Genomic DNA, 26,514 nt, shown 5'->3' with positions numbered 1-26,514 from the left:
GACCTCTTTTTTTTTTTCCTTACCCTTAAATATTTTATTTTGGTTTATCTTCCCCTCACTTCCACCCTAAGGTACTTTTATTGCTATGTATAGATTACCAAAAGTGGGTTAAAGGAAGCCTGTGTTTTTTTAAAACCATATAGATATTAGATTGCCTTCTGGAACGGTGCTGCCCAGTATACTAGCCACTAGCACATGTGGCTATTTAAATTTAAATTAAGGTGAAATAGAATTAAGTATCAGTTCCTCAGTCTTGTTAGCCACGTTCGAATATTCAATAGCCATGAGTGGCCAGTGGCTACCATATTGGACAGCACACATCAAAGAACACTTCCTTTACTACGAAAAGTTCTCTTGGATAGTGCTGGTCTGAAATGGTCACAGTTCCCTCACCAGTGTATGAGAATGTCCCACTAGCTCTGGAATTATCACTCTTTAATATTTGGCAATGTTATAGGTGAGAGGTAACAGCTGTTACTTTTGTTGTGGTTGTTCTTTGATAAAGTTATCAAACTTTAAAGTTATCTGCTTTATTATTGTTTTGTAAAATCACTATTTTTCATGACAGTTTTCTTTTGGAAAGCCAAACACATAATGAAAGTTACTGTTTTAATCATCACTGGGGTGTAATTCTAAGGGTCTAGTTTTGGAAACAAATATAAGAATCAGTAACAGTGTTGCACTCTCATTGTGTTCCAGACTCAGTGCTATGCACAGTGTTTCCTATGGGCCACAATATGTAAGCCCCGAGGTAGCCCTAGCAGGTGGGTATTATTACTGTCCTCATTTTCAGATGGCGACATGGAGGTTTAGAAAGTTAGAGAGCTGGTCGGGCTGGAGCTGTGATTTGAGCCTGGCCGTCTGTCTTCACCACCGGCTGTGTTTGGTTGCTTTCTGCTCTCAGACCTACACTCTGCTGGATTTCTCTGCCTCTTCAGTTTCATTACTGCGACTGCTATCCTAATTAGACATTTCGATTTTTTTCTTCTGTGTATTGCCTAGACATATTTTTTGCCCAATTTTATTATTAGTTTTATTTTAAAAATCACATTGTAGGAGCTCTTTGTATTTTATAGCTATTTCTAGGAATAATTCATAAGGAAGGGATGGAGATATATAGGGAAGTTCACTTGTTTATAGCAGTGAATTTGAAACAATGTAAATATCAAACAACAGGGGACCAGCTAAGTGAATCCTAGATGTTCATGTCCATGCAGAGGAATGCTGCAGCCTTAAAAAATCATGTGCTGAAAAAATGTTACCTAACATAGGGAAGTGTTTATAATGTATTTCTAAATGAAAAAGGCAGACTGCTGAACTATATGTATAGTATAAATCTATTTGATGTTTTTAAAACTACAAATGTGTATATGCAGGCATAGGAAAAAAACCTGAAAAACTTCTGTCACAGAATAACAGCAGTGATCATATTTTGGGGTGTTGGGATTATTAGTGGTTTTTATATTATTATTTTATTTTATTTTAAAGATTGGCACCTGAGCCAACAACTGGGGCCAATCTTTTTTTGTGTGGGTGCTTTTTCTTCCCAAATCCCCCCAGTACATAGTTGTATATTTTAGTTGTAGGTGCTTCTAGTTGTGGCGTGTGGGACGCTGCCTCAGCATGGCCTGATGAGCGGTGCCATGTCTGCACCCAGGATCCGAACGGTGAAACCCTGGGCCGCCGAAGCGGAGCGCGTGAACTCAACCACTTGGCTGCAGGGCCGGCCACGGTTTTTATTTGTTGCTATGTGGATTTCTTACCCCCAAGTTTTCTGCCTTGAACGTCTTACTTTATAATTAGAAGGAAAGAAAGATTGAGTGTGTGTATATGTGGAGAGAGAGGGAGAGAGAAAGAGAAGAGAGGGAAAGAGAGAAAAGTTGCAGGTTTTCTAGAATAAATCTATTGTATATTATTGTACATGCATTTTCTATGTGCTTAGCATTAGTATAACATTGTGCTAGGCCTGAGGGAAATTCAGAAAGAACTCAAGCATAGACGCTTATCCATTTCAACAAATGTGAAATGATTGTTTCCCATGTTTTAGGCCTTGTGCTGGGTGCTAGGGCTGCAAAGCTGAGCAAGACAGGCTTGCTAGTGCCTGCATCTAGTGCTTGCCTCCCAGGAGCATACTGTTTCATTGATGGAACTATGCCATGCACAAATGAAAAAGTTAATGTGTCCGGGGTACAAAATAAGAGACAGATATAAAGTGCTATCAGATAATAGGTAATAAAGTCCTGAGCAAGTCAGTTAAGATAAGTTATAGGATGCTTTCTGAATTTTAAAAGGAAAAGGGCTGTGGGTTGGTGGAAAGGAAGGGAAAGGTTGACAAGGCAGAGGAACTGCCAAGTACAAAGAAATGGACGACTTTGTCTTAGGTTAAAAGTGGTCCAGCTGTCTGTCTAGGACAGGGCTTCCTAACCTGGGGCCCAGGTTTTAGGGGGAATCTGTAAACTCTGAAACTAGAAAGAAAAATATTATGTGCATGTTCCTTTTTCACGTGACGGAGTCCAGAACTGTCTTCAGATTCTCAAAGGGAATTTTGGCTCCAAAAAGCTTAAGCCCCAGGGACCTGGAAGAAGAATGAAAAGTTCAGCTGATTCAGTTGGCTGGTGGGGAGGATGGGTGGAGGTTGAGAGGCTCTTAGTACCAGGCTGAGGAATTAAAATCGATGGAGGGAAAACAGAGAGTCCTTAGCAGTAGTAGTTGTAGCGTAGTTTAACCTTTTAGATGTTATTATTTTCTACCTAAGAGTTGTTCTAGCTAAACCGTCTTTTCCCCTAATTTATCTTCTCTTTCCTAGGAAATGTACTGGGACTCATCAAGAGGCTGTCCTAACTGCAGTCCGTCCCGCATCTCACCCTAGTTTATAGCAGTGCTGACTTAGAGAACGAGAGTCTCTTTCATCCTAGAGTTGTCATCATCCGAAACTGGCAGGCCTGGACTAGAGCAAAAGGAGGGACATGTAAAGATGAAGTGGGGATCAGTTTTGGGCTGGGAAGAAGAGAGATTTCATTCTTCAGTTTTGAAGGTTGTTAGTTTATTAATTTATGAAAGACCAGGTTGACATTCTAAGTAGTAACTGAGCCTTGCCCTTTCCCCAGAAAGACGAGATAGTTAAAAACCTACCTGCACACATTTCAGACCCATTTTGTCTGAGCTCTTTTCATTCATAAAGAAATGATCAAGGCCAGCTGGGTGGCCTAGTCATAAAGTTTGGGGTGCTTTGCTTTGGCAGCCAGGTTTGATTCCTAGGTCCAGATGTATACCACTCATCTGTCAGTGGCCATGCTGTGGTGGTGGTTCGCGTACAAAAAGGAACTTTGGTAACATATGTTAGTTAGCTCAGGGCAAATCTTCCTCAGCAACAAAAAAAAACAAAAAAAGGAATGTTTATTTCCATTAAAAAAAAAACAACAAATGATCAGACTTGACAGAAGAGTTGGTGGGAGCATTGGAAAGTATGAGATGGGATGTTTATTTTCAGCTTAGTTAAATCTCTTCTGAACTTGACAGCAAAGCAAATATGTATATTTTATATATGCCTATGTACACATGTACTTTACACACACATTTTTTTGTTGAAAAGTGTTTCACCTAAATTCACTAATGTGGGGTTTTTGAGTTGTTCTCACCACCTCCTCCCTAACTCACCATTCTAATTGCTCACCCACTCATCATCAGTGTGGCATGCTTGGTCATTCCTTATCAATATGTTATTTGCCCTTTTTAAATACTCCCATCACTTTTTTTTTTTTTGAGGAAGCTCAGCCCTGAGCTAACATCTGCCAATCCTCCTGTTTTTGCTGAGGAAGACTGGTCCTGAGCAACATCCGTGCCCATCTTCCTCTACTTTATATGTGGGATGCGTGCCACAGCATGGCTTGACAAGCAGTGCCATGTCCGCACCCAGGATCCGAACTGGCGAACCCAGGCCGCCGAAGTGGAATGTGCGCACTTAACTGCTGCGCCACTGGGCCGGCCCCTCCCATCACTCTTATTTTCTTTCTCATTTGGGCAGCCAGCCCTGAGGGTCTAGTGGTTAAGATTCAGTGCTCTCGCCACTGCGGCCTGGGTTCGTTTCCCGGGCGGGGAACCACCCCACCAGCCGTCAGCTGTCATTCTGTGGCAGCTGCGTGTTGCTGGGATGCTGAAAATTATGCCACCAGGATTTCAAATCCAGCAGGGTCACCCATGGGGGACAGGTTTCAGAGGAGCTTCCAGACTAGACAGACTAGAAAGACGGACCTGGCCACTCACTTCCGAGAAAACTGGCCGTGAATTCAGCTCTGCTCTACGCAGGGACGCTGGGGGTCAGAGGTGACTCCACTGCACTAGCGACAAAATCTACACGGCAACAAGTTACTCGAAGAAAACAGGAAGAAAACAGTGAGAGGTAGGAAATCGGGTCAGAGGAGATACGTTGGCTGGAAGAAACAAGAGAAAATCCAGGGGGCAGAATGAAGGTGCAGGCTGTCACTACAGGCCGGGGGGAGAGAGGCCGCAGCTGCCCCTGCAGACCGGGAACGCCACTGGGCGGGGTGGTTCTCCCTCTCCCCTGCCACCTCCTCTCTTCCACCTGTTCTTGGAGTCTCTTCTCCATGTTTGGCATGGCCACATAGCCACACAGACGGTCCTGTCACGTGGCCTCCCCACCGTTTATTCTCTTGCAGTCTTTTTAGCCTTAAACTTAGCGCAGCTCACTCTCTTGCTAAGTGTTCCCTCTCCTTTTGTCCTTTGAACTTGACCCACTGCGAACCCGAACACTGATAAAGTACCTGATTAGTGGTGACTAGGGTGGAAAATAGAGGCAGAGCAGTGGCAGCATGCCCAGCAACCTGGCACCTGGTAGGCGCCCGACAAATATTTGTTAGACAAATGAGTGAATGGAGCCAGAGGCTTGGGCTGGAGTCCAAGTCTCTCACGTGGGCAGACGCCATGCCCTCCCGTGTCTCAGTCTTCTCGTCGGCAAAATGGGAGATCACTGAACCTGTTCCTAGTTGTACACTAGACGAATTAGCGCAGAGTGCTTCAAATAGTTCTGGGTCAAAGTAAGGTTTTTAGAATTTATTTAATTATTTTATTGAGGTCACTTTGGCTTATAACATTGTGTAATTTCAGGTGTACATTATTATATATCGGTTTCTGGATAGACTGCATCATGCTCGCCACCAATAGTCTAGTGTTTATCCGTTCCCGTATGTGTGAGCCCTTTACATCTGTCCCCCACCCCCACCCCCGTCCCCTCTGGTCAGCACTGTTCTCCTTATCTGTGCTTCTTTACCTTCCACATCTCAGTGAAGTCATACGGTGTTTGTCTTTTTCTGTTTGGCTTATTTCGCTTAACGTAATACCCTCAGGGTCCATCCATGTTGTCACAATGGGACAATTTTGTCTTTTTTTATGGCTGATTAGTATTCCATTGTATATATATGTATGTGTATATATATATACACACACATATACACACCACATCTCCTTTATCCAGTCATCGGATGATGGACACTTGGGTTGCTTCCATGTCTTGACTGTTGTTAATAATGCTGCGATGAAGATAGGGGTGCATAAGTCTCTTTGAATTGTTGATTTCAAGTTCTTTGGCTAAATACCCATAGTGGGATAGCTGGGTCTTATGGTATTTCTATTTTTAATTTTTTGAGAAATCTCCATACTGTTCACTAATTCCGTAGTGGCTGCACCCGTTTGCCTTCTCACCAGCAGTGTATAAGAGTTGCCTTTTCTCCACTTCCTCTCCAAGACTTGTTACTTCTTGTCTTGGTGATTTTAGTCATTCTCACCGTGGTGAGATGATATCTTATTGTAGTTTTGATTTACATTTCCCTGATGATTAGTGATGTTGAACATCTTTTCATGTGCCTGTTGGCGATCTGTATATCTTCTTTAGAAAAATATTTGTTCATATCCTCTGCCCATTTTTTGATTGGGTTGTTTGTTTTTTTGTTGTTGAGTTGTATCAGTTCTTTATGTATTTTGTAAATTAACCCCTTGTTGGAAATGTGATTTGCAAATATTTTCTCCCAGTTGGTGGTTTGTCTTTTCATTTTGTTCCTTTGCCTTGCAGAATCTTTTTAGTCTGATGTAGTCCTATTTGTTTATTTCTTTTGTTTCCTTTGCCTGAGTAGACATGATATGCAAAAAGATACTGCTAACCAATGTCAGCGTACTGCCTATATTTTCTTCTAGGACTTTTATGGCTTCAGGTCTTACATTCAAGTCTTTAATCCATTTTGAGTTAATTTTTGTGTATAGTGTAAGATAATGGTCTACTTTCATTCTTTTGCATGTGGCTGTCTGGTTTTCCCAACACCATTTATTGAAGAGACTTTCCTTTCTCCATTATATGTCTTGGCTCCTTTGTCTAAGATTAGCTGTCCTTAAATGTGTGGATTTATTTCGGGGCTCTGAGTTCTCTTCCATTAATCTGTGTTCCTCTTTTTCTGCCAGTACCATGCTGTTTTGATAACTATGGCTTTGTAAAATATTTTGAAGTCAGGGAGTGTGATAACCCCAGTTTTGTTCTTTTTTCTCAGGATTGCCTTAGCGATTTGGGGTCTTTTGTTGTTCCATATAAATTTTAGGATTCTTTGTTCTATTTCCATGAAGAATGTTGTGGGGGCCTGGAATTGTCCACCCCAAGATATGTCTCTTTGGCATGAGGATTATTTGGGGCTGGTTACTGTTAATAAACTGGGACAGGGAAGGAGGTTCTGAGGGTGTAACTTGCTTGCCCTTTGTTAGGAGAGATTTACATTGTAAAGGAAATCTCCATCTGTAAGGGTTCTTCCCTCTCTGTACCAGGAAGAAGAAAGAGGATGACCTTATCTCTAGAAACTCTTAATCAATGCCAAAGGCAAGGACTTAAATCTGCATAATAACTACACCCATTTTATTGAGAGTTTTTAATCGTAAATGGACATTGGATCTTGTGAAATGCTTTCTCCGCATCCATTGAGATGATCCTGTGATTTTTATTCTTCTTTGTTAATGTGGTGTATCACATCGATTGATTTGCGGATGTTGAGCCATCCCTGTGTCCCTGGAATAAATCCCACTTGATCATAGTGTGTGATCCTTTTAACGTATTGCTGCATTCAATTTGCAAATATTTTGCTGAGTACTTTTGCATCTCTGTTCATCAGCGATATTGGCCTGAAATTTTCCTTTTTTGTGTTGTCCTTTTCTGTTTTGGTATCAGATTAATGTTGGCCTCATAGAATGAGTTAGGAAGCACTTTTTTCAGAATAGTTTGAGAAGGATAGATATTAAATCTTCTTTGAATGTTTGGTAGAATTCTCCAGAGAAGCCTTCTGGTCCTGTTTTCTGAGAGATTTTTGATTGCTGTTTCTATCTCTTTACTTGTGATTGGTCTATTCACATTCTCTATTTCTTCTTGATTCAGTTTTGAGAGGTGATATGGGTCTAAGAATTTATCCATTTCTTCTAGGTTATCCAATTTGTGGGCATAGATATTTTCATAGTATTCTCTTATAATCCTTTGTCTTTCTGTGGAATCTGTCGTAACTTCTCCTCTGTCATTTCTAATTTTATTTATTTGAGCCCTCTCTTTTTCTCTTAGTCTGGCTAAGGCTTTGTTTATTTTGTTTATCTCCTCAAAGAATCAGCTCTTAGTTTCATTGATCCTTTCTACTGTTTTTTTTAGTCTTTATTTCTGCTCTAATTTTTAGTATTTCCCTCCTTCTGCTAACTTTGAGCTTTTGTTTGTTCTTCTTTTTCTAATTCTGTTAGGAGTCGTTTAAGATTACTTATTTAAGATTTTTCTTGTTTTGAGGTATATTTGTATTGCTATAAATTTCCCTCTTAGCACCACCTTTGTGTTTGCATTTTCATTTGTCTCCAGGTATTTTTTGATTTCTCCTTTAATCTCTTCATCGATCAAATAGTTGTTCAGTAGCATGTTGTTTAGTTTCCACATATTTGACACTTTCCCAGGCTTTTTCTTAAGTTGATTTCTAGTGTCATAGCATTGTGGTTGGAAAAGATGCATGGTATGATTTCAGTCTTCTTAAATTTATTGAGGCTTCCCTTGTTTCCCAGCATATGGTCTATCCTTGAGAATGTTCCATGTGCACCTGAGAAGAATGTGTATTCTGCTGTTTTTGGATGCAATGTTCTATATATATATAAGTCTATCTGGTCTAGTTTCATTTAAGGCCATTGTTTCTTTGTTGACTTTCTGTCTGGATGATCTATTGGTTGATGTAAGTGGGGTGTTGAGGTCCCCTACTATTACTGTGTTGCTGTTAATTTCTCCCTTTAGGTCTGTTAATAGTTGCTTTATATACTTTGGTGCCCCTGTGTTAGGTGCATATATATTCATAAGTGTTATGTCCTCTTAGTGGAATGTCCCTTTGCTCATTGTATCCTGCCTCCCTTTTCTCTCCCTGTCTTTTTTTATCTTGAAGTCTGCTTTGTCTGATATAGGTATGGCTATGCCTGCTTTCTTTTGCTTGCCATTTGCTTGGAGTATCATCTTCCATCCCTTCACTCTGAGCCTGTGTTTGTCTTTAGAGCTGGGATGTGTTTCCTGGAGGCAGCTTATTGTTGAGTCTTGTTTTTTAATCCATCCAGCCACTCTGTCTTTTCATTGGTGAATTCAGTCCATTTATATTTAGAGTGATTATTGATATATGAGGCCTTAATACTGCCATTTTATCTCTCATTTTCCAGTTCAATATTTCCGACTGCCATTTCAGTTTGGTGGTTTTCTGTCATGCTTTTTTTAGTTTTCTCTTTATTTGTGATTTGTGGCTCTGCTCTGATTTTTTGTTTAGTGGTTACTATGACATTTGTATAACAGATCTCATAGGTGAGATAGTCCGTTTTCTGATAGCCTCTTATCTCTGTTAGCCTAAGTAGGTTCCATCCCTTTTCACTTCCCCTTGTATGTTTTTGCTATCACAAATTATTCTTTTGTGTATTGTGACTTCACAATTAATTGAAGTTTTTATATTTATTTTTGATGCTTCCTTTCCCTTTATCTTTTATAATTGTTTGCTAATCTGTTTTGGTAGAGAGCTGCAGTTTTCTGATTTTTCTGTGTATTTATCTCCTTGTTCAGAGCTTTGTAAATCTTTGCCCTTTTGTTTCAGGTAGGAGGGTTTCCTTTATCATTTCTTGTAAGGGAGGTCTGGTGGCGATGAACTCCCTCAGCTTTTGTTTGTCTGGGAAAGTTTTTATTTCTCCATCGTATCTGAAGGATGATTTTGCTGGATGGAGCATTCTTGCCTGATAGTTTTTGTCTTTCAGTATTTTGAATATATCATCCCATTCTCTCCTAACCTATAAAGTTTCCATTGAGAAATCTGCTGAAAGCCTGACGGGGTTCTTTTGTAAGTTATTTTTTTCTGCCTTGCTGCCCTTAATATTTTTTCTTTGTCATTGACTTTTGCTAATTTTAATATTATATGCCTTGGACAGGATCTTTTTGCATTGATGTAATTAGCAGTTATATTGGCTTCATGTACTTGTAAGTCCATTTTTTTCCCCAGATTTGGGAAGTTCTCAGCTATTACTTCTTTGAATAAGCTCTCTGTTCCCTTCTCCTTCTACGATACCTATAGTCCTTATGTTACTTTTCATAATTGAGTCTTATGTTTCTTGAAGAATTGGTTCATTTAGAAAAAAACTTAATTCTCTCCTCTACTCCACTTGAAGCATTTCTAGATTTCTATCTTCTGGGTCACTAATTCTCCCCTCCATAAGGTCTGCTCTATATTTTATGCTTTCTACATTATTTTGTATCTCATTAATTGTGTTCTTCAAATCCAGAATTTCAGTTTGGTTTTTTTTCAGGGCTTCAGTCTCTTTGGTGAAGTACTCCTTCTGTTCATTAATTTTATTCCTCAGCTCATTGAACTTGCTGTATTTTCTTGTAACTTGTTGAGTTTATTTATGACAGCCATTTTGAATTCTCTCTCATTTAGATTGTAATCTTCTGTGACTTCAGGCTTGGTTCCTGGAGAGTTGCCATTTTCCTTCTCTTCTGCTGTGTTTCTGTAGTTCTTCATGGTGTTTGATGAACTGATCCTCCGCTGGCACATTTATGGTAGTATCTGGTCACAGATTCCATCTGCCACTGCTGGAGGTTGGCAGGGGCTGTGTTTTCTGTTCCCATCCCGTCTACTCATAGTTGTGCTGGTCGGGTGCTCTGTGTTTGTGTAAGCTGGCTGCAGCTGCTCAGTGCATTGTACTGGTGTGGGTGGGGCTGCTGAGCTTGGCAGGTGGGTTACAGCCCAGTGCTGTACTCAGTGGGTGTGTTGTGCTCATGCAAGTGGGACACCTTCATGCAGTCTGGGCCACAGAGCTTGGCAGGTGGGTCTGACCTGGCTGCTGTGCTAGGCAAGTGGGGCGCCTTTGTGCAGGCTGGGCTCCCACCACTGGGTGACGACTATTTGGGTGTGCTCACCCACACCTGCAGTAGGTGGGTATACCCATGGGCCAGGCTGCCACTCCAGAAGCATTTGCGTGTGGGCCAGGCTGCCCCCACCTCTACTCGCAGTCCACTAGCCACTATGTGTGGATCTGAGACATGGATTGTTGCTGCTGGTTGGGGAAGGGGTCCCTCCCTTAGTTCTGCTGCTTCCCTGGGGTTCAGTATACACCCACCTTCAGGTGTATAGCTGCGTGTATCTCTCAGGCATCCTGTTGGGTTGTGTAGCAAATCCTCTGTTGGTTAATGGATGTCTGTTTACTTGTAACTTAGAGGGGAGAGACAAAGGGAACAACTCACTCTGCCATGATGCTGACATCACTCTTCCAAAGTAAGTTTTCCAGTAAGTTGTAAGCTCTTATTATTTGTAAGCTCAGAATCAGCACACTTGAGTTATAGACATAACAGTCTGTTATAATAGTTAGAAACCAGAAATCTGACCTATAGATAAGTCGCTCTTTAAGCCACTGGGTTTCATTTCTGCCGTTCCACTCAAATGGCGTCTGTATCACTGACCCTTCTTTCTTGGCCTGGTGTGTTTCTCAGGTCTTTCATGACACCAGACGTTGTTGGTTTTCCTCCTGCCTCACTAGGCATCTCTTGTTAATCTCCATTGTAAGATACTTCTTGTTTACACCACGTTTATTTTTTTAACTTTTCATTTGAAGTAATTATAGATTCCAGGAAGTTCCAAAAAAGTATACAGGAAGGCCCATATACCTTTCACCCAGTTTTCTCCAGTGGTAACATTTTACATACCTGTAGTACAGTGTCAAAACCAGGAAGATGACGTTGACGCACTCTGTAGAGCTTATTCGGATGTCATCAGCTTTATATGCACTCGTGTGTGTGTGTGCGTGTGTATGCGTAGTTCTTTGCAGTTGCGCCACATTTAGTTTTGGTTAGTCACCACCAGAACTGCTGCATCACCACAGGCTCTCTCATGCTACCCCTTTATAGTCGCTATCTCCCGTCAAACCCTAAACCCTGGCAGCCAGTCGTCTGTTCTCCGTACCTGTAATTTTGTCATTCAGCAATGTTACATCCATGAATATGTAACCTTTTGCGATTTTTTTCATTCAACATAATTCCCTGGAGATCCATTCCAGTGCTTGAGTCGATCAGTAGTTCATTCCTCCTTGCTGCTGTGTAGTTTTCCATGATATGGATATTGCAATTTCTTTAACCATTCAGCTGTTGAAGGACAGTTGGGTCATTTCCAGTTTTGGGCTAATAGGAGTAAAACTCCTGTGAACATTTGTGTCTGTGTATGAACTTAGGTATTGTGTGAGCATAAGTTTTCATTTCCCTGGTAAATGCCCAAGAGTACAAATGCTGGGTTGTATGTTAACTGCATATTTAGCTTTTTAAGAAACTGCCAAACTGTTTTCCAGAGTGGTGTACCATTTTACATTCCCACCAGCAGTATATGCGTGATCCTCTTTCCCCTCAGCCTCACCAGCATCTGATGTTTTTATTTCTGTTTTAGCCGTTGTGATAGGTCCGCAGAGATAACGCATTATGGTTTTAATTTGCATTTCCCTAATGGTTAATGATGTGAGTATCTTTTCTCGTACTTATTTGCCATCCTTATGTCCTCTTTGGTGAAATGACTCTTGCCCATTTTCTCATGGGATTATTTGGGTTTTTTACTGTTTTACTGTTGAGCTTTGAGAGTTCTTTATATAGTCCAGATACCTTTGTTGGATCTGTGGTTTGCAAATATGTTCTTCCAGTTGTAGCTTGTGTTTTCTTCCTCTTTACAGGGTGTATTAATTTCCTATGGCTTCTGTAAGAAATTAGCATGAACTTGGTGGCTTAAAACAATACAGATTTATTCTCTTCTGGTTCTGGAGCTAGGAGTCTGCAGTCAGCCCACGTGGCTGGAAGCGCATCAGCTGGTCTGCGCCCTCTGGAGGCTGTGGGGCAGGCTGCGCCTCCTTGCCTTTCCCTCTAGAGCAAGGTGCCATACTTGGCTCATGGCCCCTTCCTCATCTTCAAAGCCAACAATGTGGCATCTTCACAACTCTCCCTTTGCCTCTCTCTTATAAGGACAATTGTGATTGCATTTAGGGAGACCTGAATAAGCTAGGGTAATTCCCCTATCTCAAGATCCTCAACAGATATTTGTTGGATGAATAAATGATTTCTCTCTCCTGTGTACCTGGGGTTGTATATAATCCTAAGCCTGTTTTAAATAACCTTCTTAGTGTGATGAGTGCCTTAACAGCACTGGTACTTAGCATCTCCATCCTCCCTAGCTGTCAGTCCTCCTGGCTTTCTTTTCCATAGTAGCCTGTGGTGCATTTGTATATTTATTTGTATATATTCACCAATTGGATGTCTTCAGACTTTTGAACTTTGCCTAGACGGGGCACACTTTAACCATTTTTACAGAACTGGACAGAGCTTGCCTCTGGATATTCATGACATGGTCCTGAAGAATACAGCCTTATTGCTTCAGATAGCGTCTCCTCACGTCTCTCCTGCCCAGCTCCGTCCCGCTACCCTGGAGGAGAAAGGAGAGGTACAATTCGCTACCACTATGTGCTTCTCCATTCACCTCTCTTGGCTCCGTGAGACATTCAGTGTCAGTTGAGCATGGTTCAGGTAGCTAAGGAACCCGTGTTAGCATTGTGGTAGTAGGAGGTTATTGCGGCTATAAATACAGTGTTGCCGGGAGTAAGAGGCTAGTGCGGGAGATGGAACACCCTGCTTTCACTCTGTTTATGACTTTCTGAATATAATGCCTTCAACTTTACACTCTCTATGCCCTACGGTGTGTGTCAGTACCTACAGTAAATGGGAACATAGTCTTCCAGAGTGTCATTGGGCTTTCCAAAATAAATGCCGTGTCTCTCTACAAACAGCTGTACTTGGACTGCAGTGAGATAGAAATGCTTCTGTACTAGTCCAAGGGCTGCGTCCATCCTTTACTCTCTCTCAACAGCAGGATCGGCGAGTACCCAGATGTAAACTTTGCTCTCTGCCTGAAGGAGTGTTCTTTAACCATCCTGGGCCCCCCAGTTGCTGGAGTTCACTCAGCCATAGGGCTGGATGAAAAATGGACGGCTGGTGATAGAGGGGAAACTTTGCAAATATAGTAACTGGTTTGCCATTCCAGGATGGTGATGGTGGAAGTGTTCCTAAACTTATTTTTCTCATGTATATTTTCCAGTTGAGGTGTACTTTCCACACAGCAACATGCACAGGTCTTGAATGTAACGTTCATTCAGTTTCGAATGATGCAAACATCTGTGTAAGCAGCACCCTTTTCAGGATAAAGTTTTCACCACCCCAGAAAATTTCCTTATTCCCTTTCCAGTCAGTCTACACATCCCCTTCCATGAAGCAACCACTGTTCCAGCTTCTATCATTGTAGTTTAGTTTTGTCTCTTCTGGGACTTCTCGTGAAGAGTCATACAGTATGTGACTTTGTTTACTCGGCCTGTCTGAGGTTCTTCCATGTCGTGTGTGTATCAGTATTTTGTTCTTTTTATTGCTGAGTTGTATTCCACTGTGTGAAGATGCCACAGTTTGTTTATCCATTCTTTTGTTGATGGACACCTGTGCTGTTTCCAGATTTTCACTATTACGAATCAAGCTATTATGAACATTCTTTTTCAAGATTTTTTACATGGACATATATTCTCCGCTTTTAAATAAATACTTAGGAGGGGAATTTATTCATAGGCTATGTGTATCCTTACTTTTTAAAGAAACTTCCAGAATGTTCTTCACTGGGGTGGTGCCATTTTTATACAGAGTGTTCCTAAACTTGTATTATCTCACTTAGAGCAGAAATTGTGGGCTCAGGGAGACATCTGGTCTGGTCACCTTTATGCTGTTGGAACTCTGGAGGATATTTCCTATCATTTTTAGAGAAACAAAATTAAGTAGAATTTCAACAAGGAAAGAATTTTAATAAAGGACTTATAAATGTTAGTTATTCTTCTACCTCTTTGCAAATATATACTCTCTCTGAAAAGGTCCGTAGACCCTGACAATTTAAGAACAAGAGTCAGTTGAGCCAGCCCTGATGGCCTAGAGGTTAAAGTTCGGCTCATTCTGCTTCAGCAGACTGGGTTCTTTTCCTGGGCGCGGAACCACACCGCTCATCTGTCAGTAGCCATGCTGTGGTGGCAGCTCACATAGAAGAACCAGAAGAACTTAGAAGCAGAATATACAAGTGTGCACTAGGGCTTTGGGGATGAAAGAAAAAGAGAGTCAATAACAGTGTTTTGATCACCTCTGCTTCCGATGAAGCAGAAATCAGGGAGCTCAGGACCCACCAAGGGGCGTTTATTCCTGAGTCTCCCTTAATATCAACACGACAGAGGACATGGCACTAACTTCTGAATTCTCTTCGAGAAAAGGGAAAGCTCAGCTGCATTTCTTTATTCTAGTGTTTATATATGTGTATACTGCTCATGCTGTGTCTATTTCTTTCTTACGTAGTCTTTTCAAGGATTGAACATTACGTCTTTGATTTTCTACTTTGTCTTTCAGGCCAAAGAAGCCCTAGAAAATATTGAAGTTCCTGTTGGCTGCCTTATGGTCTACAACAATGAAGTTGTGGGGAAGGGAAGAAATGAAGTTAATCAGACCAAAAATGTATGTGAGTTCAGTAGTATAACTGCCAACACTGGCAGTGATGGTGGGCTTGGAGAGACTTTGTCGCGGAAGACAGGTCTGTGTTCAGTCCCGTAGGCATCAGTGGAGAGGCAGTCTCCCTAAACGTCTCTTTTTGAATGCCTTCTTTTCTGATTATAAAAGTGATAGCGTTTTTTTTTTAAATTTGGAAAATTCATAAAAATTTAATGAAGCAATAAAATCTTCAGGGCTAATTTTCTATTTCATGGAGTTTCACTTTAACACTTGAGGGAAACCCAAGAGGGGGTTTTCTTAGATCGGAGTGTCAGTGCAGAAGAAATGAGTCTATTCCCGTTTTAAGGAAATCTCATATATGAAAATTCCACTTTATAAGACACATCAATTTAACTTGTATTGCATTCTTTGGTACCTTTAAATAACGTGTTCCTCCTAGTAAATTAAAAAATCACCCTCAATTTATAACTGTGGAGATATAAAAGGATTGTATAAAGGAAACTATTCCTGTACCAGATAATTCAGTGAAATAAAAGCCCCACCTCCTGCTGCCTCTGGGCCTCCATGGAGTAGGTGCACTTTGGGAGCCTGTGTGACGTTTAATTTATTGCGGTTAGGTTGAGAAGTTGGAGAATTAACGGATCACTTCTTAAACACGGTATCACAACAGTGTGTCCCAGTAAGTATAAATGGAGTATCAAGTGTTAGGATTATCAGAAGTACTAGGTGGGCTCAGGGATAGCTTATAAGCGTAACATGACTCACACAGACTCTGATCTCATCATATGATCTTGGAGCCAGAGAACAAACTGGTGTTGGTCCTCGTGCTACGTGGACTTAAAAGTTCATCCATCACATCTATTGAAAAGAAAACTGAGATTTAGGGAAACACATGCAAAGTAGGAACCCAGATTCACAAAGCAATTATGTGGCTACCAAATTACTTGTGAGATAAGTAATCAACATAACACAGCAATTTGTGAATATACAGATACTTATTTGGGAGTGGAATTCTGTGTTTGAAATAATTATCATATCTCCTATTTGTATTTTGTGATTCAGTACAGTATCTTTAACAGGAGATCTTTGTCCTAATAACATCCATCTAACCCCCAAGAACCTGGGTTTCTTTTATACCTTGAAACTAACCTGGATTGATTTTGGTATTCTGTGTCCTATAGCAGATTACCCCATAAACACGGTATGGAAAGACTCTTGACTCCAAATGAGGAGCCCCGAGTCCTCCTTTTGGCTCTGTAACCACCCTCACCTGCCTGTCACCACCACCATCACCTCGCCCAGCTGTGTATCTTTCATATGTCCTAACTGAGCTCTGGTTCTTCAGTGGTAAAAGAGGAAGTTGATCGAGGTGATTCTCTTCAACAACTATTTATTGAGAACTAGGGGGAGACTTTTTCAGGGGTTCTGATTTTTAAAAATACTCAAGTTGGGGAAACGTTTTTTCTTTAAGCTCCCAGTTGTTTCTGGGATAAAGCCAGGGTTGGGAGCCTCTTCCCTAAAGGACCTTCCAGCTCTGAGTTTATAGTTCTTGGCTGGCATTGCCCCCACCTGCCTCTGGCTTCCATGGTGCCTTGGGCTGCACTGCCAGCACCCTGCCCTGGGTCACGGTAAAGGAACACCTTTCTGTTTGCCCCACCAGATTTGACGCTTGTTGAGGACAGAGGCTTTTTATCTCACACAGAATTTAGTGCAGTGGCTTGTATACAGTTAGCACCCAGCGTAAGTTTGTTGATGAATGTGCTCATCATGAATGTTATAAACGATTATTGCATAGCAGAGTACATACAGAGCATTATGTGGCATGGCGCTTCATGTAATTCAGATTGCTTTGAGATGTAGATACCAGTGAATCCCATTTTATATATGGGGAAATCACAGCTTGGAGAAGTTATGTGACTTGCCCAAGGCCACATAATTAGGAATGTCATAGTCAGGATTCAAATGTAAGTAGTTGATTCCAAATGCTGTGTGATTTCTTTCCTTTCTGCTGCTGCCTCTTGTGAGGTATCTGAGGCTGATAGCAAATCTCTGCTTTTCTCTAGAGTCTGCCAGTATATAAAATCTCATCCCAAAGAGAGTGTAAGTGATGACATTCCAGTAAACTAAATATAGATTTGCTTAGAGCGAGGTCAGTGACAGCCTTGAAAACACATTTGAAACTGGAGCACAAGCTTATGAAAATTTTAAGCTTCCCTTAAAATATTCAGAAACCTAGGCTCATCTTTTTTTCCCAAGACACAGCTTCTCTACGGCATTTTAATTGAGAGAACATCCCCTAAGGCACTTAGTTACTTAACTAAAAATATGGCATAATTCATCCCGCATCTCAGATTAGGTGTCTTTTATTGGTGAGTTCATGGTACTTGAACTGGGAAATAGCTTGTCAATTGCTAAGGGTGTCTTAAAGCTTTGTTCCTTAAAATGTTGGCAGGAACTATAGGTCCATGAAAAACGTATTTTCGTATTTACTTTTGAATCTTTGTAAGATGCAGTTACACGTAGCAAACAGTGTCAGCGCAGGCACTTCTCTCTTTTCAGGCTACGCGACACGCGGAGATGGTGGCCATCGACCAGGCCCTGGCCTGGTGTCGCGGGCGCGGCAGGTGTCCGGCCGAGGTCTTCGAGCGCGCCGTGCTGTACGTCACCGTGGAGCCGTGCGTCATGTGCGCGGCCGCACTCCGCCTCATGAGTATCCTTGGCTCCGGGGGCAGCATCCCCGCCCCTTCCCGCGAAACCGGAATCTGTTTCCAACACGTGAAAACAGAGATTTATGAAACAAATTTCAGGAGGGCCACATGATACAATATAGTATCCCGTGGCCAAAAAAATTTTGGGGAAGGACTTTTAAGTAATTAAATTACCTCTTTGTTTTTATTCAGTAAACATATTAAATAAGCTAGAGAAAGAAAAGCTTAGAACTAAGTTAAACAGTTCTTTAAAGAAAAATCGTAAGTTAGATTATAAAACAGTGTGCCTAGGAAAAGATCTGAAGAATAGGCACCCCAGTTTTGCCTTTGGATGTCAGATTATAGGTGACCTAAAAATTTTGTTTCTCTGTTTATATGTTTTTGTTTATTTTTGCTATGAACATCTATTATAATGTAGGAAAAGTTTTAAGTTAGGGGTAAATACAAAGTAAAAACCAAGTCATTTATGATAATTGTAAATCAATGGGAAATTGATAAAGTTACAGCTCTGAATTGTGTCTTTCAGAGTAAGCCACTCATTGCAGCAAGTTAGTCTTTTAAAAAATTGTTTGATAATTCAAAAACGCAGTTTCGTGCTTGCATATTTTGTGTACTTTTCTTTGTATGTGTGAATAGTTTTATCACTTTAAAAATAAGGCAGAGGTTTTGACTATGATAACATGTACACACGCTGCTTTTTAAAGACGGGTGTTATGGCTGTTTCTCCCGTCCTGCTTTACAGAGTGGCTCAGCTTTAGTGTGTTTTGTATTGGGGCACAGGTTATATATTATTTGGGGAAAGAACAGGGGACAATCGGTGATGTTGAAAAGAAAATCCCTGGATTAAATTCCTGCCTTTTTTCTGGCTCCAGTTCTCTAATGATTCTGAAAAAGTGACTTAGGAAAGACCAGAGTGAACACCAAATGATGAACATTTACCAAGCATATATGCAGTTTTCATTTTTTTTTTGCAATTTTGAGATGTTAATTTCCAAATCTTTTAAACTTCTTTCTTTTGTGTAACTGGATTGTACGATTTTTAGGACTAAGCCAAAGCTTCATTATTTTTAAGCGTAGCATGAGTTTTTTTCTCCAGGACGACTGGTATGAACTTGCCCTGGTTTTGTCACGATACACCCTTGAACAGCACATTCTCTGCAGGACCTTAATTCTTTCTTATAAATTCCACTGGTTGTATATGGCTGTCAGAATGAACGATTTGGTGGTTGTGGCTCTGTTCTAAACATTGCCTCTGCTGACTTACCGAATACTGGGAGACCGTTTCAGGTAATATGACCAGCTTATGCTTTTTCTTTCCTTCTAAGTACTTTGATCTCATTATGGGCTGGGCAATAGTTAGCACGTGCTCAGTACACCAAAAAGCCGTGCTAGAACCGGACAGACTCTTGTAACCTCTGGTCAGGTTCATTTATGCTGCAGTATAAGATGACAGGTAATCACTTCCAGGTGAGTGCCTAGCTCTCTTAGTCAATGGAAGCTGTCCTGAAGGAGAGTCCCCAGCCTTCCAAGGTGTCTTCTGACAGTCTTCACCCACGCCTTCAGGCATGTTTGAAGACACACTGCTCTTGGTGTTTCCCAATGAGAGTCCCCCACTCCGTGTTCTCCCAATTTTGTGTGAAGCTTGGCTTCTGTCAGTGACAGTAGATGCCTTTTCTGGTGAACGCACAATATTTTGCACACATTCAATCATTTTGCTTGATTGCCGTGTACTATTTTTCGTGTCTAGCAGTCAATACCCATATTTTCATTATTTTTTCCCCTGCCTTTTTAATGTTGAAATTTTCCCCAGACCCAAGAATCCACATTTATTTCATGTTCTCTTAGAAATTCTACTTTCCCTTTCATCTTGCCACTTCTTCCAAAGTTTCTATGTTTAAGGCTGTGAGCAGTGGGAGTTTATATTTCAGAGTTTGGCCAGTAGATGCATCCCAGTTTTCCTGAACCAGTTTAATTGTTTTTTCCTTCAAGATGTAAGGTTAATCCTAAAAGTATTATGCTTTAAAAAGAAAACGATTGGGACCGGCCCTGTGGCGGAGTGGTTAAGTTTGTGCACTCTGCTTTGGTGGTCCAGGGCTTTTCTGGTTCAAATCCTGGGTGCAGACATGGCACCGCTCATCAGGCCACGCTGAGGCGGCGTCCCACATGCCACAACTAGAAGGGCTCACAACTAAAAATACACAACTAGGTACCAGGGGGCTTTGGGGAGAAAAAGGAAACATAAAATCTTAAAAAAAAAAAGAAAAAGATTTAACAAATGCTGAACGTGGTGGGCAGTTAACTTGGAAGACCTCAGATATTCTTAGGAGAATATTAAGTACCTATGAAGGGCTAAATTTGGCTGAATCCCACTGAGAACAAGTTTTGGAAAACATTCTATTTTGAGTTTTCCCCAGCCGAACATTAGCTTTCCTAACAGCTCCTATACATTTGAGAATAGATGACTTTTAACATTCCATCTGAAAGGAAATTGTAATAGAGTGATGGAAAGTAAAAAATACACTTATCTTGATCATTAAAAAAATCTGCAAAGTGATTTGATTTTTCCTATGACTTCTATTAGTGGCTTAAATTTGGCTTACATAACTCTTTGAAAGTGAATTGTTGACCCTGTACTTCCTTTATTAGAAAGATCTAAAGAATTTCTCAAAGCTTCTGGGCAGAACAAAGATGATCACTGGGCTACAGACATAGGTGGAACATTTCTCTCCAGCCTGTCTGACATTGTGTGCACAAACACAGCCCTGCAGAGTTAATCTGGCTGAACCCAATTATAAGTTCATTTGCAGTGTGTATATCTGGCCAGATTGGCTCCATTGAAATGGATGGCCATGGTTCGACGCTGTATCTCCAGATTTGATGCCAAATTAGTTTTGTTTTCTTAAGTGTTTTGAGGTTATGAAGAAAACATTGATACCCCAGACTTCTGGATGCTGTTTTCTTCGTTTATTTGGCTGGGCGGGGTGGGGGGTTTGTGGGATGTGTGATGCTGTTTTTGTATTGCAGAATTATAGATTCTTTTAATACTATATTATAAGCAGCATTAAAGTTTACAGAGCAGACCTACAGAGCTATTCTTTTCAAAGAAGATGGTGATTAATATATAATACTTACCTGCTGTGTTTTTAAACATTTATTCTAATAAGAATGTGTGCTTTTTATTAAAACCACAAATTTGTAGCTATAATGAATACTTGGGAAGATTATCTTGGTATCTTAGATGCAGTTTCTCTCTTCACCTATAACTCACTGGTTTTCATCCCTGACTGCATATCAGAATCACCTGGAGAGCTTTACAAATGCCTGTGCTCAGTCTCCAGCTTCGACCACCTGAATCAGAAGGCTGCTGGGGGGCAGAGAGGAGAAGGGACTACATGGGACGAGAACATTGGTATTTTTCTAGAGAGCTCCCAAACGATTCTGCTGAGCAGCCAAGGTTGAGAACCATGGCTCTAACTTCACGTGAGACGAAAACACTTTGTGCACGTGGGTGCTTGTGAGAGCAAGAGGAGAGGTGGGAGCCCTGGGGACCAGGAACTCAAACAGCCAGGAAGAGAAGGGGAAGGGCCAGTTATGCTTAGAATGATGAAGGGTTCAGAAGCCAAGGGAGGAAAGGGTTCTCAAGGAAGCAAATGTGGTCAGTGGTCTCCGCGACTGCAGAGAGCTGAGGAGGTTGGAGAGACCAGTATTTTGGTCAGTAGGGGCCCTTGGCACGTCTGAGAGGGCAGCTTCCGTGGAGTCCTGGGAGCACAAGCCAGTGAGGATGAGGTTGAGGAGGGAATGAGAGCAGCAAAAGTGATGGCCATGATTCTGAAGTGTTCTCAGGGAGGAGCAGGGAGCAGCTTGCCTTGGGGCAGGGAAGAAGGAAGGTTACTGTTTTGTTTTGTTTTTCAGCTTCATTGAGATATAGTTGACATGTAATGCGGTGTAATTTTAAGTTGCACAGTGTGATGATTTGATACCCGCATGTATTGTGAAATGTCTACCATAGTGAGGTCAGTTAACTCACCCTTCACCTCACGCAATTACCATTGTGTCATGGTGGTGGTGGTGGTGAGAATATTTAAGCTCTCCTCTCATAGCAACTTTTAAGGATATAATACAGCATTGTTAACTGTAGTCAGCACGCCAGTACCTTAGATCCCTGGAACTTATTCCTCCTCCTGTAACTGGAAGTTTGTACCCTTTGGCCGGTGTCTCCCCGTTTCCCTCACCCCTCCACTCTTGGCAGCCACCATTCTTCTCTCTGCTTCTATGAAGAAAATATGATATGTGCACACACAGTGGAATATTATTCAGCCGTAGAAAAGAAGGAAATCCTGGCATTTGTGACAACATGGATGGGCCTCAAGGGCATTATGCCAAGTGTAATAAGTCAGACAGAAAGACAAATAATGTCTGATCTCACTTATATGTGGAACCTAAAAACATCGAACGCGTAGAAGCTTCTTTGTTTTGATGGGGGAAGTTTGTGCAGGCTTTGTAGGCCTAGGCAAGAACCGATTGAAGGCACAAGAGAAAGGGAGACTCATTCTGAGCAGTGGCCCAGAGTGGTTGGTTCACTAGGCCCCTGTGCTGGTGCTCGGTGTTCCTTCCTCCACTGTGCCCTGCTTCCAGGCGCTCCTCCCTGGAATCTCTGTTCATTGCATCATGTCGTGCACCTCAGAAGGCTGCAGTTTGTCACGTCCACACTCCTGTAACTGCCTTAGAGCCCTATATATTTCAACCTCGTTTTATCTCTTTGATTTCTTTCCTTATGCTCCCTTAATAATCACCCACCCCCAACCTTACACACAGCCCAAGCTTATTCTTCCTCGTTCCCTGAAATGCTCTGCTCAGTCTCTTTAAATATTCTCTATCATTAAGGCAAGTTCAAGTTTCATCTCCTTACTGTTATTACAATTTCTTATTATTTCACATGTTGATCTCTTCTCTCCAGTTAGATACCAAAGATAGAACAAACTAAACACTTAAAAAAATCCTCTATAATAAAAGTCGACAAATTTTTTGTGTGAAGAGCCTGATGGTAAATGTTTTAGCCTTTGTGAGCGATTCATGTCTCTGTTGCATATTCTTCTTCTTTCTGTTTTTTAACAATCCTTTAGAAATATGAAAACCATTCTTAGCTGACCATTTGTAGCTGTGGACTGCCGACCCCAGCTCTGTAGGATCAGATGCTTATTGGGCCACCAGAAAATAACAGCTGATAAAAAGAGCTGGTGGCTCGTGAGCACTGAGGATGTGTCAGGTACTGAACAGATGTTACTATACTGAATCTCATTCAGTCCTCACAAAATCCTTCTGTCTCACTTGCTGTAATTACCTGCATTTTACAAATGAGGAAACTGAGGCATAGAGAGTTTATCTTACCCAAGATCACATAGCTAGTAACTTCAATGGTAGTTGATTGAGAAATAATTAGTTGATTGAGAGTGATGTCTGATCGAGGCCTTATATTTTCTTTTGGCAATATACTTCCTTACCCGTGTTGCTAATATGCACAAAGTATTAATGCTATCTGAAGTATGTTTGCTAATTATGTATGTGTTGCTGTTTTTATGGGATACAACACACACTTTCATAGGCCTGTGTTCATTCTCAACTCTCTCATTTCATCAGTGTGTTCCTGGGTATCGGGCCGAGGAAGCAGTGGAGATGTTAAAGACCTTCTACAAACAGGAAAATCCAAATGGTCAGTTTCCCCTACTGTATGTAACACTTCTCACTTAAAACAAGTCAGTAGAAAGTCTGACTTGGGCTTACCTCTTCATTTCTCTTTTTCTTTTCTGTTCTTTTCACAGCACCAAAATCAAAGGTTCGGAAAAAAGAATGTCAGAAATCCTGAACTTGTTCTAATGAAAGGCTAATGCCTCTGGATGAAATTCTTGGACTGAAAGCTGTTGACATCATTGAATCATATGTTTCTATATTGTCCTTAACCGGCGGGAAGATGGTCTCTCATCATTTGCCCTGTTAAGGGAACAAATTAGCACTTTTTAAAAAGTCTGACAATTTTAAACAACTATTAGCTTTTCCACAAGCTGAAAACATTTTAAGAAGGGGAAAAATTTGGGGCCGGCCCTGTGGCCAAGTGGTTAAATTCACTTGCTTTGCTTCAGTGGCCCGGGGTTTCCCAGTTTGGATCCTGGGCGTGGACATGGCACCGCTCATCAGGCCATATGAGGCGGTGTCCCACATGTGACAGCCAGAGGCACTCACAACTAGAATATACAACTATGTCCCAGGGGGCTTTGGGGACAAGAAGAAGAAGAAAAAAAGAAAAAGAAAAAAAAGATTGGCAACAGATGTTAGCTCAGGTGCCAATCTTTAAGGAAAAGATAAAAAGGGAAAAAAATTAAAGATTGAGGTTTTAGAAATTAGGAAGCTGTGCATGCACTTCCTGCCAAAACCACTATGCCCAGTCCAGGAAAGTGCTGACTTTCAGAAGAGGTGCACTCAGACCCAGTTGCCCGGGATGCGTCGGGACTGGAGTGTGGCACGCGACAGACACCTGCTCCAGGCCTGGCGTTTCAGAATCGAATTCTTCATTCTTTGCAGCCACTGTGTTCTCCAGGGCGTTGGCGACGTATGACTTCCTTGGAAATTGTATATGAATTATATACATACAGACCATGATTATATGGTTCTTAGATCAGACTTTTTGCTTTTATAAAGCATTTAGAGAAAATGCATACTTTTAGAACAAGTGCGTGTCATTTTTAAATTACAGCATATTTTTATAATAAAATTTATACTTCCTTCTTTGAAGATGGATAGTCTTGAAAATAAAAGATAAAAGCATAAATGGGACAGTTCCTTCTGTGTTAGTGAGTATACTGTGCCAGGCTCTGCTTGTTATTGAATCAGTGAATGAAACAAAGAGTCCTGCCCTCGTGGAGCTTCTGTTCTAGCAGGGAGGCCACTAATAACCAGAGTGGGTTACACAGGATGTCAAACGGTGATAAGAATTATGGCAAAATGAGAAAGAACAGGGCAAAGGGGGTAGGCGTGCCATTTGGTGGTAGGAATGCTGGTTGCAGAATTAAATAGAATGGTTAATTTAATCTGAAATCAAATACGGTCATTTCTTTTTATAAGAATCCAGATTTAGAATTTAAAATCTAAAATTTAAAAATGTGAATGCAGCCCCGGAGAGGTACCCACAGCAGAGAGTCGCAGACATTCCCGCTTCCTGCCTGCGGAAGGGTTGGCTCTGAGGCGAGTGCAGCTTTGCGGACCCGCCGTGCACCACGTCTGCCCAGGAGGGGGCCTCGCCGTTCCACCAGAAGCCCAGCTCCAGGCCCGGCAGGGCAGCTCCTCCGTTGCATTTCTGCAGTGGATTCATTTCCTTGATGCAAAGCATCTGTAGTTGTTGGTTCTGCCATTTGAGCGATGTCTCTGACTTGTTTGTTTTGAGTTACATTACAGGCTGGAATGCAATTGTGGTGAAAGTATTTTTATATTGCTGAGAGCAGCAGCTAATCACAGTTACATGCTTCAGAGGATTTGTAATTGCTGGGTTTTTGTACGTGTGTGTTTTTAACTGCATTTGAGAAGTTTTATGGAGAGGACTATGTAAGATTTTAAATCTGTAATAATGTTACATGTACCTTCTCTTCAATTTCTTCTTTAAAAATTATCTTCTCCTCCAGTTTTAGTGCTTTGACTTGTTTGTTCCTTCTCGCAGTTGGTCCTAGTTCATTTCTGGCTCCTTCTGCTTCTCTGCAGCAGACTTTGCTACACTTCTTGTCCTCAGATGGTTCTCTCAGGGATGATTTGTAGACAGGAAACCTGGAATCTTGATCCTCTGGAGAGCACCACTCAGTATGCCACATAGGTTCTTGGTAAACATTTGTTAAGTAAAATTATTGATTGAAATTTGGGGGAAAATGAATAATAAGGAGAATATCTAAGATAAAAAGGCAAAGCCAAAAATTGTTTATGTGTGTTTTAACCCAGCAACAGTCACTACTTAAAGGATCAAGAAAGTAATAAAACTATAAACAGAGAAGGATAGAAAAGACTTACTAATATGCATATGTTCTGTCTGTCCTATGTTTTGGAGAATGGGTAATTCCAAAGCATGGCTGAAAATTTTAATTTTGGTTACATTTTTGATTCCCTCTCCAGTGACTGACTTATAGAAAGTCTCTCCTCCGTTTTTGGTCTTAGTTGTAGTTCCCTCCATTGCTTTGGGGAAACATCAGTGCAGACAGAGTGCTGCAGACTGGAGGTGAGCACCCCCAGTGCCGACACACAACCATGTGGGGTCGTAGACATTAAGGCTGTGGGATTCTGACAGTGGTTTCAAAGTGGCGATGAGGAGTGGTGGACATGTGATGAAGTGGTCCTGCTTCCTGAGGACCATATTCTCCAGCTACTTAGACAAGGCTTAAAATATTAAGATGCTTCCGCTCAAGAGATTTAATCCAGTTGATTGATACTGGTATTGGCTAAGAGACCAGCTGAGAGACTTATTTTGTATATGAGATAGTTCTATAAGTTGTGAGATGCAAAAAGATTTTAGAATCACAGCCCTGTTTAGAGAAATTAGTAGTTGTATCTAAGATGCTAGCATATCCAGTGTTTGCTGGTTTTTGCAGCGAACTCTGCTGGGAATGGGTGGTATGTAATGTTTTGGCAGGCTTCAATCACTGATAAAAAATCATGTTAAAATATCTTTGCACTTTCTTGTTCCTTGGCACA

At 41.2% G+C, this 26,514-nt stretch overlaps 1 protein-coding gene across 3 annotated transcripts in view; it reads left to right on the top strand.

The window, feature by feature from the left end:
* ADAT2 (adenosine deaminase tRNA specific 2) overlaps positions 1 to 26,514 on the top strand; it is a 57,754-nt gene that overhangs the window by 5,149 nt on the left and 26,091 nt on the right. The window contains exons 2-6 of one of the 3 annotated variants that reach the window (XM_044768896.2): positions 14,984 to 15,088; positions 17,642 to 17,792; positions 21,086 to 21,199; positions 23,428 to 23,500; positions 23,610 to 24,572. In XM_044768896.2, the coding sequence (XP_044624831.1) occupies positions 14,984 to 15,088; positions 17,642 to 17,792; positions 21,086 to 21,199; positions 23,428 to 23,500; positions 23,610 to 23,664 (498 nt within the window). In that variant the 3' untranslated portion in view covers positions 23,665 to 24,572. Of the gene's footprint in view, positions 1 to 14,983; positions 15,089 to 17,641; positions 17,793 to 18,970; positions 19,078 to 21,085; positions 21,200 to 23,427; positions 23,501 to 23,609; positions 24,573 to 26,514 lie in introns of those variants that run through there. The other 2 variants (XM_014850693.3, XM_044768905.2) reach the window with 2 other exon arrangements.

The sequence above is a fragment of the Equus asinus genome, chromosome 1, assembly GCF_041296235.1.
Source record: "Equus asinus isolate D_3611 breed Donkey chromosome 1, EquAss-T2T_v2, whole genome shotgun sequence".
NCBI classification, from domain to species: Eukaryota; Metazoa; Chordata; class Mammalia; order Perissodactyla; family Equidae; genus Equus; species Equus asinus.
Note: the sequence above shows the minus strand (reverse complement) of the source record. Positions and strands in the feature narration are given on the sequence as shown.